Here is an 18,120-nt window from a genome sequence, read left to right as displayed (position 1 = left end):
TTTTTTTTTTTTTTTTTTTGTGGTGCTGTATGAGCTCATAGACACATGATTTCGTAGTATCCACTTAATTGACACGGGAATGTACGAAATCACTATTTGAGCCTCATTCTTTTTTTTTCACAGTATGAGTGATTAAGGAGTATTTGTGAAACAAACTGATGATTATAAAGTGTGTGGAATTTCAGTCTTGCATCTCCAATCCAATAAATACACAAACACACCTTCCCTTACTTTTGCTTGATTCCCCATTGATCAGATTAGGGTTATGTGAAGGTAGAGAATGATTATTCGAATTGCACGGTGTTTGTCTGAGACGCATTGTGCCCCGGCTATCAGCAGGTTATCAGAGAAAGGCCTCTACGTGCTGAACTGCTCAGTCTGGCTTATGTTCTTGCCACCTGCTCCACTGTCTGCTGCACTTGTTGGCTGCCTGTTTTCCCTAGGCATTTAAGCCTCTGGACCTTATACAGCGGGGCTGTGTGTGTGTGAGAGGTTGTATGTGTATTTGCGGATCAGAGGATTAGTGGCCCACTGATGCAGCATAATCTGAGGGCCAAAGAATGCTGGGAACAGACAGAAGCAATCAGCAGCAGACCACAGCTAATGTGGGGCTAAATAAACACAGCCACACACACAAAGTTTTTAGTTTTCTATGTATTTCATTAGCCACAGCATCCTGTTGTTATGTACCACTAGGTGGCGCTGTACATTCTTCTGACTTGGTTAAGAGCAGGTGTTGCACAGAACCAGTTTCATGAGCCATCAGCCATTTATCAAACCTTGTTCAGTGCGATTCGGATGCTGAATGAGCAAGCCATTCAGTTTGTTTTTCAGCACAGAGATTAGCTGATCTGATGAGGACACGGAGGTCTACAGAGAATTTATAAATTGGCAAAAATACAGAGCAGGATTTAGACAAATAGACAGATTAAAACATCAGTTGGAGTGTTTTTCTTAGTGCTGGGAAAGAGAACAATAAAGTCTGGAGGTGTGTGGACAGGGCATGTATCTGTAGAACAGAAGAGCTGTCATGATCATCTCTTCATTCAATAGATGTGCAATTACATCAGGAACTGTGTCAGGGGGCTCATAGTTTCTCTCTCCTCTCTTTGTATATGTGTGTGTTGGGAGCAGTTTTAATACCTCTTTGGTACTCCCCAATTCATACGGGTGAATTCTTCAGACAAAATGACTCCTCTTACATATGAGCTCATGTCTGAAATGAGCTAAACGCTCAAACCTGTCACATCTGAGATGTTATTTATTAGAGCATACTGTATGAAAGTTGCCTGCTTAAACCTTCATGTCAAGCTAAGGTTAATGTAAAGGAATGATTACTATGGTATATTCGAATAGATTGGCTATTGGAAAAATATGCCAGGACACATACAGAAGGCGAGTAATATCAAAATCTGACTTTGATCTTTTCTTTTGATCTTTGGATCAAATGAATTCAAACTAGTTTTCTTCTCAATGATTCTCTGTTATTAATTATTATAATTCCTGTCATATAAATGTCACTTTTTTCTTCTGTCTGAGGCCATTTGTGACATGGGTGACAAAACATTAAGTGAAAGATCAATAAGAGTGAGATCCAGAATAGAATAAGTGTTAATAATATGTGTAAAAAAAAAACATGAGTCATTTATTGATCGTTGACCCTTGCTATGAGCATAGTGTTGTATATGTGTCAAACATTTTATTGCAGGTTTAAGTTTAATATTGAAAATGGAGACCAGTAGCCTTGCACTTGAAATTAAACAACATGAATATTGAAAATTGAATTCCAGTACCATTTACTAGTAGAGTATTATTAGAGATAGGAGAAAAATCAATTCCATTACATATTATGATTTGTGTGTGTGTGGCAGTTCGTGTATTGCCACACTGACGCTAATATGGGTTTTTTTTTTTTTTGGGTGTGTTTTTTTTTCATTAACTTTTTATTTGTATATGTCTGCATTTGAGGTAGTAATATGGTGTAGTCCACCTATAATGCTGTTCACACATTGGCAGGCAGCAGAGCATCCTGTAATGTACTGTAGAAGCACATTATTTGCTAAGTTTCTTTAAAATTCTAACAAAACCTGCAAAAAAAGAAATTATTATAGAATTTATAAAATTGTGATAGTATTTCTAGAATCTTAAATTGAATCGGCATCTCTGTGCCGTGATATGATCGTATTTTCTGGTCCCCGGTGGATCCCATCCTTAATATTTACACTGCATTACACATTAGATGGGTCTATTCCTTTTACATTGATACACACGTACAGTCCATTTCTTTCTTCTATTTTTCTGTCTCTTAGTATAAGTTAAGCTCTCTCTCTTTCTCTTGTGTATTAATACGCAGAGACATCCATGAGATGTCAGAGAATGTGTTTTTGACTTTAGAGCTGGTCATAAGTTGTTTGAACTGTTCAACTGCTACATGGACTCTCTGTTCCAGACCATTCACTGTAGGAAACCCAAATCATACCGACACACACACACATACCCTGAGAACAGAGGTCATGTGAGAATGGGGCAGGTTCTGTTCTTGAAAGGTGTTTAAATGATCAGAATCAGAAACAGCTTAATCGGCTTGGAGTGCTGACACACACACACACACACACACACACACACACACACTAAAGTACATTTGTTTCATTCTTACGTTGCTTAATTTATTACTTAAAGTATTACATACTGTATACAAATTGTTTAGCATGCATAGTCGTGATCTTTCACTAAGATTTGATCGCTGTTTTAGTAAAGTTTTATTTTATATACAGTTTAATTTTATATACAGTTTCATTTTATATACAGTCTGTTTTATCATCTGTTTAGTAGCTTAGTTTGTGTGCCGGTGTTTTTACTGGATCTATGTGCTTATACTTCACTAGCACTAAGCATTTAAATACCGCCATCTATTGGTAAGAACCCATTTTTTTTTTAAACTACATCCCACCACACACATTAGTACAGTACTCCACTGAGCCTGAAAATGCATTCCTCTACAGCCGCAATCACAATCATTACTGCCATGATACTTTTTACTTTACACTCAGATTCGTTCCAGTTGCAGCTTTTGACCTCATGGTTACTTCAGTTTGTTATTGTCTGGTTAAATGTTTTTTGCATTTTAAATTGTTGTACTTCCCCTCTGTGGCCTCACTCCCTTCTAAGTCACATACTGTACCCCCCTCCACGTATTTGTCTCCTGTCAGCACCATGTACATTATACGGGTATCATGCAGCTTATGGCAAAGAGGAATGTTATTTTATTTTACTGAGTACAGAACATTGTATATGGCTGTGATCTACTTGAATGTTTACACACGGATATATATTTAAATTTCCTATGGCGACATTCATATGGCTTTTTATGAATATTTAAAAATAAATATATGGTCATTAATATATATGAATAATTAAATGGTTTATAATAAAACTAAATTTTTATTACAAGATAATTAGGGGTGGAAAGAATACCGTTTCTTACAAATATCTATTATCTTTCTCTCTCTCTCTCTCTCTTTCTCTCTGTATGTTTCAGGCATGTCATGGCTGTGGGACTGGCCCGAAGTGTGACTGCAGTGGTGTAAAAGGAGCGAAGGTGAGTTTCTACGGAATAAATTGGTGCTCGGTTTGCTGTTATTTAATTAAACAAATGCAGATAGAGTAATTAGTGAAATGCCTGAGAAACGCATTACTGGCTGACTGGAGGATGTTATTAATTTGCACTTCTTTAGCTGAGCACTACCAAAATGAACCACGAACAACTTAATAACCATCCATAGTCACGTTCAGATATAGTGTTAAAATGATATATTCTTTTTATGTGTAAAAGTGGTGATATAACAATACCATGTGGAATAAATAAATAAATAAATATTTTACAATCAAAAAGGAAGAAAACTATGGAGTTAAATTTCAATATTCTACTGTTACAAAGACTCAACCTCTTAGCATTAAATGAAAAGTTTTCTGACTTAGAAAGTAGTTAGATTCAGTTCACACTAGAGCTAATTACTGGCTAATGTATTACTGGTATGATATAGGAAATGTTTAAGCAGATTTCTAGGGCTGCAAATTTTACACATTTGAACACATTTACAGTCAGTAATCAATAATGTATTAATAATGAATGCTAATGTTTGTTTTTGGTTTGTTTTATGGAAACAGTCCTAGCAGCACAATTTTAACATACGAGTAAGAATAATAATTTTAAAAAAGATTTTTTTTTTTCATATTATTCTGTTCATTTTCTTTTTTAAATCATTCATTGACACCTTTGGATTACTCTTTTTTTAATAATAATAAAATTGTGCTAATGTGTGTTATTCATAAGAGATGGCACAAAAGAACTTGCTTAAATTCTATTATTTAAAAATTACTAAGCTTTTAAACAGGAGGACTTAAAATACATAGGTAAATTAAAATTCAATTTTCAAATAAAAAACATTCATGTAAAACAATCATCTACATTCTATGATACATATTAAATAATAAAAGTCTTTATAGAAAGCCAAGATCAACATTTACATATGCCAAAACATCTTTATTAAATTGAAACTTTAGTCTTTTTCATTTGTTTTCAGCATTTTTTTACATGCCCTGATACCTGGATATCAATGCCCTTTCTCACAGTTCTATTTTGATTTATTGATTGATTATTGCATAAAGGGTTAATTGGTGCGTGACACTCTGAAGCGCGATAATATTATGTTTTGTTGTTTAACATTTTCCATCTATGTCATTCTGTTTTGCGTGAGCAGATTCTGGCATTCATGTGTACACATTGTCATTATAGTTCATTTTGTGTGCCCTTAAGGCCTGACAGAGCTAAGCTCATACCTGTTCCTTGTACCCTACAGCTGCAGGGTGTTGGGAGGTCTAGTTCATCGTTGAGATGTTGCCAGGACAATGTTTTCTTTTTTCCTTTACTCTAAGTGCCACTACAGAGTGAGGTTTACTGTGTGTGGTTTCTAATGTCTCAACATGACTCCTTTCATGTCTGGACTTTCCCCACTTTTTTTCTTTTTACGAGAAGTCTACCCTTTTTCCCATTTCCTTAAGATAATAATATTAATACACATCCATCCAATGTGTAGAAAAACAATATCTTTCCAAGACTGCATTCATCATAGATATTTATGTCCTTTTTGATCTTGACCTTATTTTACAGCCTTTGTTGTTTTGTGATAAATGGGCTGCTAGGTCATTTGAACAGAATAATAGACTCTTATATATTATGTTAAGTTCTGTCGTCTCAGATAACCCCCCATCATGGGGCAGACCACAAAATACAAGCTTGGGTGACACAGACGTCTGCCATACCCTTTAATCTTTCATTTCTAGGGAGGAACTAATATTGTTGTGTGTATGTGTGTTTGCAGGGTGATAGAGGTTTCCCAGGTCAGACGGGTCATCCAGGTTTACCAGGGTTTCCCGGACCAGAAGGGCCGATTGGATCTCGTGGAGAAAAGGTCAGGGCTCAACTTGGTGTCAAATAATATAATCAGTTCTATGTTACATTATTATTTCTTAAGATGCAATCACAAACAAAAGGGTCCTTGTCGCATTGTAGGCATTTTACTAAAACAATCACATCTGGCTCTGTGCATGCAGAGTTGTGTGGTAGCTTTGAGCACTAGTGAGACAAATGCTTGCTTTATGCTACACACTTTATAAACATGATTGTAAAGGAATGATGTGGAGAGATCACACTTAGTTTGCCTGTAATGTGAATGTACTATTATTTATTTAAATAAAATATTATTTATATTTTATGAAACATGATTCTATTTTATCCACACTTTCCCCCCAGGGTGATGATGGACCTTCAGGACCAGCTGGACCTAAAGGAATAAGAGTAAGAAAGTGTCATAGACAGCGATGCTCGTTAAACTAATTGTGTTTTCTGTTTATATAAGCTAACTGTGTCTTTTTGCAGGGACCTCCTGGACTTCCTGGATTTGCAGGGACACCAGGAATTCCAGTGAGTACTACTGGTGTGATTTATAGTAACAATAAGATGCAAGAACGAAACAGCAACAACACAAATTTAAAGAGAGTTTAAAAGCCAAGAAGTAAAAAAAATTAGGAGCCAAAAGTAGCAAATAAGACACACCATAGGGAAAAAAGCTAAAAGTTAAAATCAGATTTTTAAAATAAAGTTATAAGAAGCTTTATACTTTTTTTCTAAATATGAAACTCCTAATTTGTGTTCTTGGCAGAGGCTATAAGAAAGTGTCTTAGGGTTTACAGCAATGCATGTAATTGTATTTGAGAAAGGGGGTAATCAGCAAAAGAGTCAATGTGCAAGAAAATGAATATATAGAAAAAATAATATTAGGAAGAAATGCAACAGGCGACCAATCATTTCTTACAGATGAGTACCGGCGATAAGCGCCACGCCAACAGGTTCTATTCCAACTTTCAGTTCTAATTTGTTTCTAGATTTAAAAAAAAAAGTATATATATATATATATATATATATATATATACTGTATATATATATATATATATATATATATATATATACGTACAAGTTTGCAGCTACAACATGAAAATACCTAGGATGGCAGGCTTTGTTTTTGTTAAAACAGATAAAATAGAACTGTGTATGATTTAATGTTAAACACATGATTTTTGTACACATATCATACATGAACAATATTAGCAACATCTGATATATTTATACAGATTCTGGAGAAACAAGAAACCATTCCACAACCAATTAATAAATAATTGAGGAGGATTGCTGTTTAGCTTCTATCTTGCCAGTTACAACGGTTCTGACTATGTGTGTCCTTTTTTTTCGATTGACAGGGTCTTCCGGGAATGGATGGGCCTCCAGGTCCAAAAGGAATTCCTGGATGTAACGGAACAAAGGTGTGTATCCTGATAAACGCTAATGTGTTGGAGTTAAGATGGAAATTGCTTAAGAATATGAATGAACACTGATGATTTATTGAAGGTCATAATTGAGGTTAATGTGATTTTGTAGGATGATATTTATGAAATTATGATGCTCTGTAATTATATAGTGTGATACACATCCAAAACCAAATCAGTTAAATAGAACTTTCAAACATCTTTTTTTTTATTTTTAAGTCTGGATCCCATTTGGTGGATTGTAAGTGTCACCAACTATAACATTTGACAATTTCCACAAATGACAAAGATGTGATATACAAGAGAGAATTTTGTGCAGCATTTGAGAGTTGCTTCTGATTTAGGGAACAGTTATCAAATCTCATTCCGACAAACTCACAGCCTCAGGGCAGACAAAAGCTCGCACCCTTGGTGCTCTTTGGTGCCCCCTTGAGGGAGGTGTGTGGATGATTGGGAACCATCGGTGTAGACATTTAAATCAGTCTGAATGAATGTGTAATGAATAGCAACTTACAGTATGTTTATGTTGTGATGTGTTTGATCATAGGGTGAAAGAGGATTACCAGGAAGTCCAGGTTTCCCAGGTTTAGATGGTAATCCAGTAAGTGCTCTTTCTCCTCACTTTGGATTTCTGGAGTGGATTAAACAACTTTGTAATCTAAAATTTTTGCTTCTTTTATTTGTGTTTCTCTCCTTCCTAGGGACTACGTGGTGATCCCGGACAGAAGGCAAGTGTTTTTCTAAACAACTTGCTTTACTATGTACAGTATAGCGAAACCAGACCTTCCTTCTTTTTTATAAATTTGTTTGTTAGGGTAAAATCAGTAATGTTGCTTTGTCTGGTCTAGTTATATATTATAGTTATAAGTAATTATAAGTATTAAACAAAAAAAATTAAAGAACATACAAACTAATCGATTGATATACACATATGGTAAAATATTTAACATATAAATACATTTATATTTAGATGAGACTAAAGGATGTAGGTTATGTAAGACTGTTTTAATATACAATACATTTTCGATAAAATATTTCATGAAATGGAAAATAACTAGTATAGCCTTCCACTTTGTCCTGGCAGGGAGAGCCTGGTGATGTCATCCCTTTAGAAACATCAGGAACACCAGGAGGACCAGGAAGCATCGGTCCCCCAGGCCCCAGAGTATGTCACTTTCCACATGTCAAACTGTCAGACCGAATATTTGTAGAAATTTTGTTCTATAAATAAATATGAAAAACTTCACAGCCTGCTCGTGTGGGTAAGCTAGCATAATTGATTTGTATCTTATAGACTCCAATGAGCATCCTGTGACAAACCCACCTGTGTGTATATTTGTGTAGGGGGATCCAGGGACACCCGGATTGCCAGGTCCTATTGGTCCTCAGGGTCCGAGAGGTTATGATGTATGTTGATATTTTTCTAACCACTGACTATATCACGTTTAATCTCTAACTGTGTGTTTCATAAATGTTCTGTCCATGTAATGATTTCTTTTTTTGCCAAATCAGGGGCTTCCAGGTCCCCCTGGTCCACCTGGGCCGAAGGTAAGCTGTGTTTTCAATGCCATGCCATGGCAGAGTGTCATTTAAGCATACTTCTAAAATCTGGTTCAGAGCTTTTAAACGATTCTCAATTTTCTGCACTGCTGTTTTTGCATAGGGAAATATGGGGCTGAATTTTCAAGGTCCAAAAGGAGAGAAGGTACAGCAATGACTCATTAGCACAAAGTCTGAATAATACAGCGTTCATGAAAATCTAAACAAATTAAGTTTTAAGATCAGCTCTATTGGGTGTAACTGTCTGTGAATTTGTGTGTGCGTGTGTGTGCACGCAGGGTGAAACAGGCTTGCAGGGACCTCCTGGGCCTCCAGGGCAAGTCGACCAACTTACAGCTGAAGATACCACAGTGATTCATCGAGGAGAGAAGGTACAGTAATAATGATCTTCATTTGAAAAAACATTTCAAAACATTTGATGACGGCAAACTAGCATCAAAAGGCAAGTTTCTTGCAAGAAGCAGAACGTAATTGTAAAAAGGCATTAACAGTCGTCAGAAGGTCAGGCAATCGGTAAACATGCTAGCGCTAGGCGAAGCTTAACAGGGAATTAGTGATGTCATGCGGGTACTGCAGCTTTAAAGCCTGTGTAATGTAACTTCAGATGAAGCTGTATATTAACGCTTATGTTCTTTTCTTGTAATGACATCAACATTGACTGGAAGCATTTAAAACAACATATATCTGCCTACAAATAGTATTCAACCTTTTTATTAAGACTACAATAAAAACAGTAACATGCTTTCAATAATTAGTTATTTGATATGGCTTACATCTGTGTACATAATATTTATTACATATTGTTTTAGAAGGTGTTTAAAAACGCAAGCAGGAGTTCAAGATTGAAAGTCTAATAATAATAATGTGACTCTCATGACAGTTTAGTCACTGGTTGTCAATTGAAACCAGTTTAAACTCGAAATGCCTTCTCGGTTCTCTGATCCCACCTTGTGTAGCCAGTGACAAAAATTGATGGCGAGTCTGCCATCTTTAAGAATGCAAAAGGAGTGAAGAGCTACAGCTCGATTAGCTTGCCATCTTCTGCCTGTTATAGTATTCAACTTTGTGATGACTTGAGTATAAGCAGTTTCTAGTTTATACCGCTAGATGGTGCCACAGTAACTTTTCACATTATCCACTAGATGGCATCAGCAAACTTCTTTAATATGTAGTGATGATTTTGACTATTATTTAAATTGAAAGGGAGTATAGAGAAATTCATTGGTGAGTTGAACTTTAGACATATGTTTAATTTTTACATATTTTAGGCAATCTTAAGACTGGATTTTTGGTAAAATATATACATATATATTTTAGGGAGACCCAGGGCCACCTGGACCACCTGGACTTGCGGGCCCCACTGGACCACCTGTATGTATTTAAACTTCTGCTATATAAATAGATTACATATATGCCAAGGATGTCATTAGTTAATTGATATTGTTCATTCTTTTTTATATATAATGATGGTTCTTTCTAGATTAAAGACATCTCTAATATGACTGCTTTTGATTAACAGGGCCCAGAGGGTGGTCCGAAGGGTGAGAAGGGAGAACCAGGAGATCCTGGAAAGAGGGTGAGGATTGAACTACTGTACACTTCCTGAGAGAAAAACTACATTCATTATTAACGGCAGGTGAACTCACTGTTACCCTCGTTATTCCTTTAGGGTAAACCTGGTAAAGATGGGGACCCTGGCCCACCTGGAATTCCGGTGAGATTTCTGTGTGCATACATGGACTATGGCAGGAATACACTATGATAAATGATTTTTAGTACATGATGCTCTCTTTCTCTCTCTCTCTCTCTCTCTTTCTCTCTCTCTCTCTCTCACTCTCTCAGGGTGTTATAGGAGACCCAGGTGAAGCTGGTTTTCCAGGAAGTGCTGGAGAAAGAGTAAGATTTCAGGCCACTCATTTATTTGTCGTTTTGTAGACAGGGAAGTTAAAAGGTTACAGTATCACTTGTGATTTGTGATTCCCTCCTTGTCATATATAAGTTAGTATGAATTCAGTATCTCTTTATAGAGAAGGTTGAGACAGTGGAGTAATTAACCTCATGTTCACTTTTAGGGTGAGAAGGGTGAGCGAGGACTTCCTGGACCGCCAGGCGTGGTACGTTTTATATATATATATATATATATATATATATATATATATAATAATTATTATTATTATTTTTTTTTTTGTGTGTGTGTGTTTTATTTCGTCATGAAATATACAACAGATCTCATCTTATTAATTCCTTATTTAGGTGATTCCATCCCAGAACCTAATAGGACCTAAAGGAGATCTTGGGCCTCCTGGAGCTCCTGGAAGAAAAGGAGAGCAAGGATTAACTGGTATGGCTTTTTCAAATGCAATATTGTGCTTGTTGCTCTGCAGCTTGTTGCTCTGCAGCTTGTTGCACTTTTTAGCATTACAACCAGACATTAGAATAACATGTAAGTTTAAATGTATACATAATGGGCATCTAATTGGGTCACTGTTGATTTCATTAGATGAGTGAAAGAAGAACTGTGTGAAAAATAAACTGCAGAATCTATTTCCTCACTGACTCATTACCCCATCGAAGGCCATGCTGAATTTAGTTTTCCACTAGGGATGATAAACTGGAAAGTGTTCCATTATATCCAGTTGTATTTTTTTAACGCATGTAATTTTTTTAAGGTTTAGACAAAATAAATGCTCAAATCGGCATTATGGTGGGTTGGTGGGTTAGTGGCTAGCACTGATGCCTTGCACTTTAAGGGTCTAGGTTCAATTCCTACCTTGGGTTTGTCTGCATGCTTGGTGGGATTCCTCTGGGTACTTCAGTTTTAAAGTATTAAACAAGTAGCAATAAATGCAACATTATAATTAAGCAGTATCACTCAAGATGTTGTGCTAAGGATCGGCATCCAACAGAATTATCTTGAGTTTGATGTTGCGTTTATATAACAGTTCCACAAACATCATTTATTATCAACCGATTATTATTATTATTATTATTTTTATTTAACCAGTTATTTTCCTCATCAAACATGTATTCCTCACTTCTGGAACTAACTAAGCATGACTGCCGAAGCTAGCTACTGACAGTTAGCGACCAGCAGTTAGCGTAATTAACAGGGCTTAATTAACTGTTCTACATTTTTACCAGTACAACGTAGCCAAGAGGTAAAGTGAATAAACCTGGGAGGTTGTGGACAGTCTTTATGTCTTTACTTATTCTGCTTTAAAATCTTAGCTAGATGAATTTTTCGGATTCTGTGGTTGAATCCCAAATAGTGTAAATGGAAAGATAGGTTGTTTAAGATGACATAACATTATCGGACGTGTTTTAATGTGGATTTTGGCAGGCAGATGCTCAGCACTGTACACACTACAGACCCACTTTTATCCATGCTGGAGACTGACAGTGTGATTAATGATAGTAACACCTGTGATGTGGAGTGATACATATACAGTAGTTCAATGTCCCAGTTCTGTTCACTCGTGGTGTGCCTCTTATCCAGTCAGATTTATTTGTCAGAACTTACTCTTGGATAATAAATTTAATAGAACAAAGACTTGAAACATAACTCCTGACTTGCCCTTACAAAAGTGACATGTAAATATTTCTCTAATTTACACAAATGTATGACTGTAATTTTTGAGTGTAATATTTAATTCATCCTTACCTGTTAACGATCATTTACAGGTGTCCAAGGCCCACCAGGTCCACAAGGTCGTCCAGGTGAGAGTACTTGATGTTTTGCTATACAAAGAGTAAAATATTTTATGCAACTGCACTGGTTAGTCATTGTTCACATGTGTTCCTAAATGCTATATTTTATCATAGGAATCGGAGGTCAAGGCCCACCTGGCCCCCCTGGTTATCCAGGAGAGAGAGGACAGAAGGGAGATCATGGATCGCCTGGGGCTTCTCTTCCAGGTTCTCCTGGCAGACCCGGACTGCAAGGTTTACAAGGACCACCGGGACCTCCAGGACCTCCTGGATTTTCCAATGGTGGTGAAAATTGCCTCCCAGGTCCTGCTGGTCTTCCAGGCCTAAATGGGGAACCTGGTTACCCAGGAGAGACTGGCCAAAAAGGCAGGATTCTACTTAATATTAACGCTCAATGGACACTTACTTTTACTAAATGTTAAAACAAACCTTAAATGAGCATTAGTTCATGTGCTGTTTGTTTTGCAGGAGAAAAGGGGGACACATGTGTAAATTGTATAACAAATGGCAATCTTATCCCAGGACCACGGGGTCCACCTGGGCCCCCAGGACCCTCAGGTAAGAACTTTCCCATCTGTTTTGTTTAAAGAACATTATGAATTTTATTTAATTGGAACAGACTTTTTGAATGAAACATTTTGTCATGGATATTTTGTTAGGTACTATGAGATTTAATAATTTTTTGAAACTACATTTAATGATTATTTGTTTATAATACTGGTTAGAATTTTATTCTCACTATGGGAGATCCAGCGTGCTGCACTGGCAGAATTTCTCCAGATAAAAAAGACAAATCCAAATCTGGGTTTCACGAAAAAAAAATGGGGTGTATACAGTATTTTTTTCAAAATTATATGCAATATTCTTTATTTACTTTATACATTTGTACATGGTTTCTGCAGGGATCACATCGGGTAGATGAGTAGGATATACAAATCTGGCCTTTAAAAAACGCACGTTTTGAGCATAGGGATCCCGCGACTTGCCGCGGCTGTGCGCGGCAAGCTGTGAAAATGCCCTTCATTACCTGTAGGGGGCAGTCGTGTTTCAGTCTGAAGTATTGTGTGTTCACTGAAGCCGAAAAATGTGTTATGTCTCTTAGGCGCCCATTGACAGCAAGCGACAGAGCTCATAAACGTGTCACAAACTGATATGTATTTATTCTTAATTTTCTTCTCTCCTTCAATGATGGTACTTCTTTGACTGCATTTTCTTAATTCAGAATGATTATTATTAGTAGTAGTAGTGCTCCGAATTTATTATTGTTATTATTCTTATTAATATTGTAACGCACCCGCGCGTGTGTGCAAAAGGACTACAAAGATGTATGATATGGCACCTCATGGCAAAGAATTCTCTGAGGATCTGAAAGAAAGAATTATTGTTCTACACAAAAATGGCCTAGGCTATAAGAAGATTGCTAACACCCTAAAACTGAGCTGCAACACCATACAGCGGTTTAAAAGGACAGGTTCCACTGTGCCATACTGAAGAAGAGCATGACCCCCTGCCTTCAGAAACTGGGCCGTAGAGCAGTATTCCAACATGATAATAACCCCAAACACACTTCCAAGACAACCACTTCCAAGGGGAAGAAACTGAGGGTAAAGGTGCTGGACTGGACAAGCATGTCTCCAGACCTAAACCCTATTGAGCATCTGTGGGGCATCCTCAAACGGAAGGTGGAGAAGCGCAAGGTGTCTAACATCCACCATCTTCATGAAGTGATCAAGGAGGAGTGGAAGAGGATTCCTGTGGCAACCTGTGAAGCTCTAGTGAACTCCATGCCCAAGAGAGTTAAGGCAGTGCTGGAAACTAATGGTGGCCACACAAAATATTGACACTGGGCACAGTTTGAACATTTTCATTTAGGGGTGTACTCACTTTTGTTGCCAGCAGTTTAGACATTAATGGCTGTGTTGAGTTATTTTGAGGGGACATCAGCTTTACACCATTATACAAGCTGTACACTGATTACTTTACATTCTATCAGTTTCATATCTTTAGCCTTGTCCCTTGAAAAGATATAATAAAATATTTACAAAAATGTAAGGGATGTACTCACTTTTGTGAGACACTGTATATTGGGTCATATTAGTAAAACAAAGAAACAAAGAAAAGAGCATCAAGACAAACAACATATAAATCTATAAAGGCAATATTTTAAAAAGAATGGCAATAAACTGAACAGGTAAGCTAAAATGAAATCAGTAGCAGCATTAGCTTACGCTAGTAAACTAGTTACTTATTTTAATTTTTGTGGTAGTCAATATTAATACGAAATAATGCTGAGAAACCTTATTTTGAATTAATATTGACTACCATAATAATTACTAGCATGAGTTAATGCTGCTACTAATTTTATTCAGTTTGATTGCCATTCTTTTTACTTGGCTCTGGTACAGTAGATCAGGGGAGACGTGTTGGTCATCATCAGCAGGCACTGGTTCATCATCACTGACAATCTGTCTTTTCCTATTAAAGTGTTTAGGTAAAATTCCACCCATACAAGGGTGACAAATATGCAAAGAAAAGAATCAGAAAGGGACAAATACTTTTTTTATGGCACTGCACATGTAGTCAGATTGTTCCACTGGGATTAAACTGTGCCAGGTGGAGTTAAAGCACTTTCAAAATCATACTAAATACACTGATATATGAATAACTTTGAATGATGAATGCTTTTTAACACCCTTGTGACTCAATAAGAGACAATGCAAAGAATATTTTCTAACATCATGTAAATGATACATTTTGGCAGTATTGTCTTGCATCTTTTAAAATACATGAATAAATAAAAAATCACAATACTGACAAAATGTCTCATTTTGCTGTCAAACTGTTTATAAGCCTCCTGGGTCTCTGTATGACTGGTGCTGCTGGACACTGGAAAATATTGTAGTTTTATATGTTGTTTGTCTTATTATTCTTTCCTTTGTTTTACAAATATGACCCAATATATGTTCGGTGAAAGTTTGTTTTACGTTTTTGTATTGTGTTATATTTTTATACTAGTAAGTAGTTTTAAAAAAATTTATCTCCACTTGAATGAGCCAGTGTATTATGATGTGGGATGTGGTGCGCTGCTGGATCCAGCCTCACTATCCCTGACCTGTCATAGGCAGAATCTGTTCATTTGAAGCATTTTACAGCATTTACCTCTAAAGCGTTTTCTTATTTTCGCGTAACCTTTTCTTCTTCCTCCTTTTTATTAATGGAATTTATTATTAAATTGCTCAGAAAATTCGCTGCATCGAAAAAGGATTAATATCTAAGATGCCCACATGTGTGAACAAAGAATACTAAGCCTAATACAATATTGTTTCCAATGCTGAAGCAAACATAATTTTGTTTTAGTCTATTCTTTGAATACAAGACGACAGCGCACTCCGAGGTGATTTTGGGGGGGGGGGGGGGGCATGGTGGAGTCTCGCCCGGGGAGCAATTCAGTGTACAACCGCCACTACCTATTCTCCACCACATCACGTACTTCCCGGACCTCGGACTAAACTCCGCGCCTTGCTTTTATAATGTGGAGCAAGCCCGAGATCATATTAAAGGCGCCGTGACAGGTCATCATAATTTTCTTTAATAGTAAATAATGACCTCCATTGCACTGTACCGCAGCTGGCAAAACCTTATGAAATACAAGTTAAACATTAAACGAATTTACAAAACTTTATGCGTGCGGTTTAGCTCTGATTCTACGTACAGTAGGAAAGTAAAGAGGAGCAGTGGCGGACTGGCCACCTGGAGCACCGGGAGTGGGCCGCTGGCCAATGTGGGCCAGCCCAGTCAGTACGCAAATATATGTTTATTTAAAAAAATTACGGAAACTACAATATTGCATCTCTTTTCTATAAATATGGATGCGCAAGTGCGCCACCGACAAGGAGCATGTGTTTATGTTACCACGGATGTATCGCCCCCCCCCACTTTTATTTAAGCACACTCACAATAACGAAAAAACGTGATTTTGTAAATGTTTGAAAGCAAATAAGGTGCGCTGTTCTGTATTGTTTTTTGGTAAACTTGAGCACGTCAGAAAATGAACGCAAACGTTTTTTTAAATGGTCAGTCAGTCTGCTTGCTGTTTTCCCGACACGTTCATAATCATTAGTCTACTTCTGCCGGTGTACATTTCATGAATATGTTTAGTTTTATTTGTATTTACAGTATCATTCTTATTTTTTAATGACTTCGTAGCTAAATAATATGTCAGTAAAAAAATACAGTGGTACCAGGAACGCCCCCGAGTATGAACAAATCGATTCACGACCAAAGAAATTGCCTAAAACCCGTGCTTGGAACATGACCCAGGAACTGCCATTGAGAGCTACCGCTATCAGCTGAACAAAGGCACGAGTGCATCACCAAGCATCAAGTTTGCACATACCGCAGTCACAGATTGCTCATATGATAAAATAACTTTGTTCAAAGTGGAGTGAAGTCAAAGCCTTTGCCAAGAAGTATCATCTGAATAAAACTGTGATTAACAGACTAATTTCTCTTCTCCGTTCCTTCACAACAGCAAGGTTCCGTAAGACTCATGCGTTGTTAGTACATATGCTGTACAGTTTTTTTTTTTCGTGCTGTATTATTTTTGTATAATTGAAACTCTTTCATACTTTGTTTTATGTTTTGTGATATAAACAAAATAAATCAAAAGTTAAAATAGTTCATAGTGATGGAGAACTATTCCTATGGGAAAAAAACGGAATCAGTCTCCGAACAAGTCGGATCACAAACAGAATTTTGGGGTGAATTACCGAATCAATTGTACACAGTTCAATTTCTTTTAAACAGTCTGTATGTTTGGTGAATTTTAAAGGAACTGAAAAGTAACATTTAAATATTTTTTTCTTTCTTTTTTTGCGTTAAAAACAACCTGAGATTTATTAAAAAGAGAAACATATGCCAGCTCCTAAAACCATAGTTTTATGGACCATATCTTGAATTACAGTAAGTAAAGATTTATTTCCTGCACATTAAGTGATACCACTTCTATTACAGGTAGTGCTGGTGTCCCTGGTTTTAAAGGAGACAGAGGATTCCCAGGCAGCCCTGGTCTCATGGGGCCCCCAGTAAGTGTTTTCACTTTTACAATTAGGTAAAAAGAGCTGGCGCAGGTTGTAAACACTTCTGTGACATTTTCTAGGGTTTACAAGGACTACAAGGTATACCTGGAATACCTGGAGAGAAGGGGGAGCCTGGTGAAGCAATTCCCTTTGATGGTATGAAGGGGGACAAGGGAGACCCAGGATTCCCTGGTCCTCCAGGTCTGCCTGGCCGTGATGGGACGCCTGGTCGAAATGGGGTTCCTGGACCACCTGGTCCCAAAGGCGCACCTGTGTGTATCTACTATAACAGATTGTCACTCAATCAATGTTGTTTTTATATTTGTCATTTTTTGTGTAGGTCAGGAAATTGTTGTACCTAACAAATTGGTTCTGTGCTTGTTCCTTTCAGGGTTCTTCAACAATTAATGGTGAACGTGGCCCTCCTGGAGAACCTGGATCCCCAGGTCCTCCTGGAGACAGGGGCATCACTGGTGCCCCTGGATTTGGCCAGCAGGGACCTCCTGGAGAGAAAGGATTCCAGGGTGTGTCAGGAAGTATAGGACTTCCAGGACCACCAGGTGAAATCACAAACAAGGCACAGTCAATAAGATGGGGTTGACAATCAAAAAGCTGACCTTGCCTTAGTGTCACAATTATATGATAATAATTCTAAACCTTTATGTCATCTGGTAGGTCAGAAAGGTGAACCAGGTCACACTATATCTGATAGAGGGCCACCTGGACCCCCTGGAAATAAAGGAGACCCTGGTCCCCAAGGAAGTCCAGGTAAATAGGTTGAAATTTCTAACCAGTTGAACCTTTAAATCAATTAATTATTGCTAAAATTAGTTGCAGAGATAGTAACAGATTTTAAAACATAATGTAAGCAGTTACATTGCCAGTATTTTAT

General features: G+C 37.1%; 1 protein-coding gene across 1 annotated transcript in view; it reads left to right on the top strand.

Annotated features, from left to right (window-relative positions):
• The window catches only part of col4a5 (collagen, type IV, alpha 5 (Alport syndrome)), a 48,927-nt gene that overhangs the window by 16,613 nt on the left and 14,194 nt on the right, over nucleotides 1-18,120 (top strand). The window contains exons 2-26 of the mRNA XM_053504993.1: nucleotides 3,539-3,598; nucleotides 5,382-5,471; nucleotides 5,813-5,857; nucleotides 5,939-5,983; nucleotides 6,817-6,879; nucleotides 7,430-7,483; nucleotides 7,584-7,610; nucleotides 7,967-8,047; nucleotides 8,227-8,289; nucleotides 8,395-8,430; nucleotides 8,546-8,587; nucleotides 8,721-8,813; nucleotides 9,760-9,813; nucleotides 9,962-10,018; nucleotides 10,112-10,156; nucleotides 10,285-10,338; nucleotides 10,515-10,556; nucleotides 10,696-10,783; nucleotides 12,124-12,159; nucleotides 12,265-12,516; nucleotides 12,619-12,708; nucleotides 17,164-17,234; nucleotides 17,309-17,500; nucleotides 17,620-17,788; nucleotides 17,904-17,996. Of these exons, the coding sequence (XP_053360968.1) occupies nucleotides 3,539-3,598; nucleotides 5,382-5,471; nucleotides 5,813-5,857; nucleotides 5,939-5,983; nucleotides 6,817-6,879; nucleotides 7,430-7,483; nucleotides 7,584-7,610; nucleotides 7,967-8,047; nucleotides 8,227-8,289; nucleotides 8,395-8,430; nucleotides 8,546-8,587; nucleotides 8,721-8,813; nucleotides 9,760-9,813; nucleotides 9,962-10,018; nucleotides 10,112-10,156; nucleotides 10,285-10,338; nucleotides 10,515-10,556; nucleotides 10,696-10,783; nucleotides 12,124-12,159; nucleotides 12,265-12,516; nucleotides 12,619-12,708; nucleotides 17,164-17,234; nucleotides 17,309-17,500; nucleotides 17,620-17,788; nucleotides 17,904-17,996 (1,942 nt within the window). The remainder of the gene's footprint in view (nucleotides 1-3,538; nucleotides 3,599-5,381; nucleotides 5,472-5,812; nucleotides 5,858-5,938; nucleotides 5,984-6,816; nucleotides 6,880-7,429; nucleotides 7,484-7,583; nucleotides 7,611-7,966; nucleotides 8,048-8,226; nucleotides 8,290-8,394; nucleotides 8,431-8,545; nucleotides 8,588-8,720; nucleotides 8,814-9,759; nucleotides 9,814-9,961; nucleotides 10,019-10,111; nucleotides 10,157-10,284; nucleotides 10,339-10,514; nucleotides 10,557-10,695; nucleotides 10,784-12,123; nucleotides 12,160-12,264; nucleotides 12,517-12,618; nucleotides 12,709-17,163; nucleotides 17,235-17,308; nucleotides 17,501-17,619; nucleotides 17,789-17,903; nucleotides 17,997-18,120) is intronic.

Source organism: Clarias gariepinus, chromosome 1 (genome assembly GCF_024256425.1).
Source record: "Clarias gariepinus isolate MV-2021 ecotype Netherlands chromosome 1, CGAR_prim_01v2, whole genome shotgun sequence".
In the NCBI taxonomy this organism is placed as follows: Eukaryota; Metazoa; Chordata; class Actinopteri; order Siluriformes; family Clariidae; genus Clarias; species Clarias gariepinus.
The sequence above is the reverse complement of the archived record's forward strand: the minus strand, read 5'-3'. Positions and strand labels throughout refer to the sequence as shown.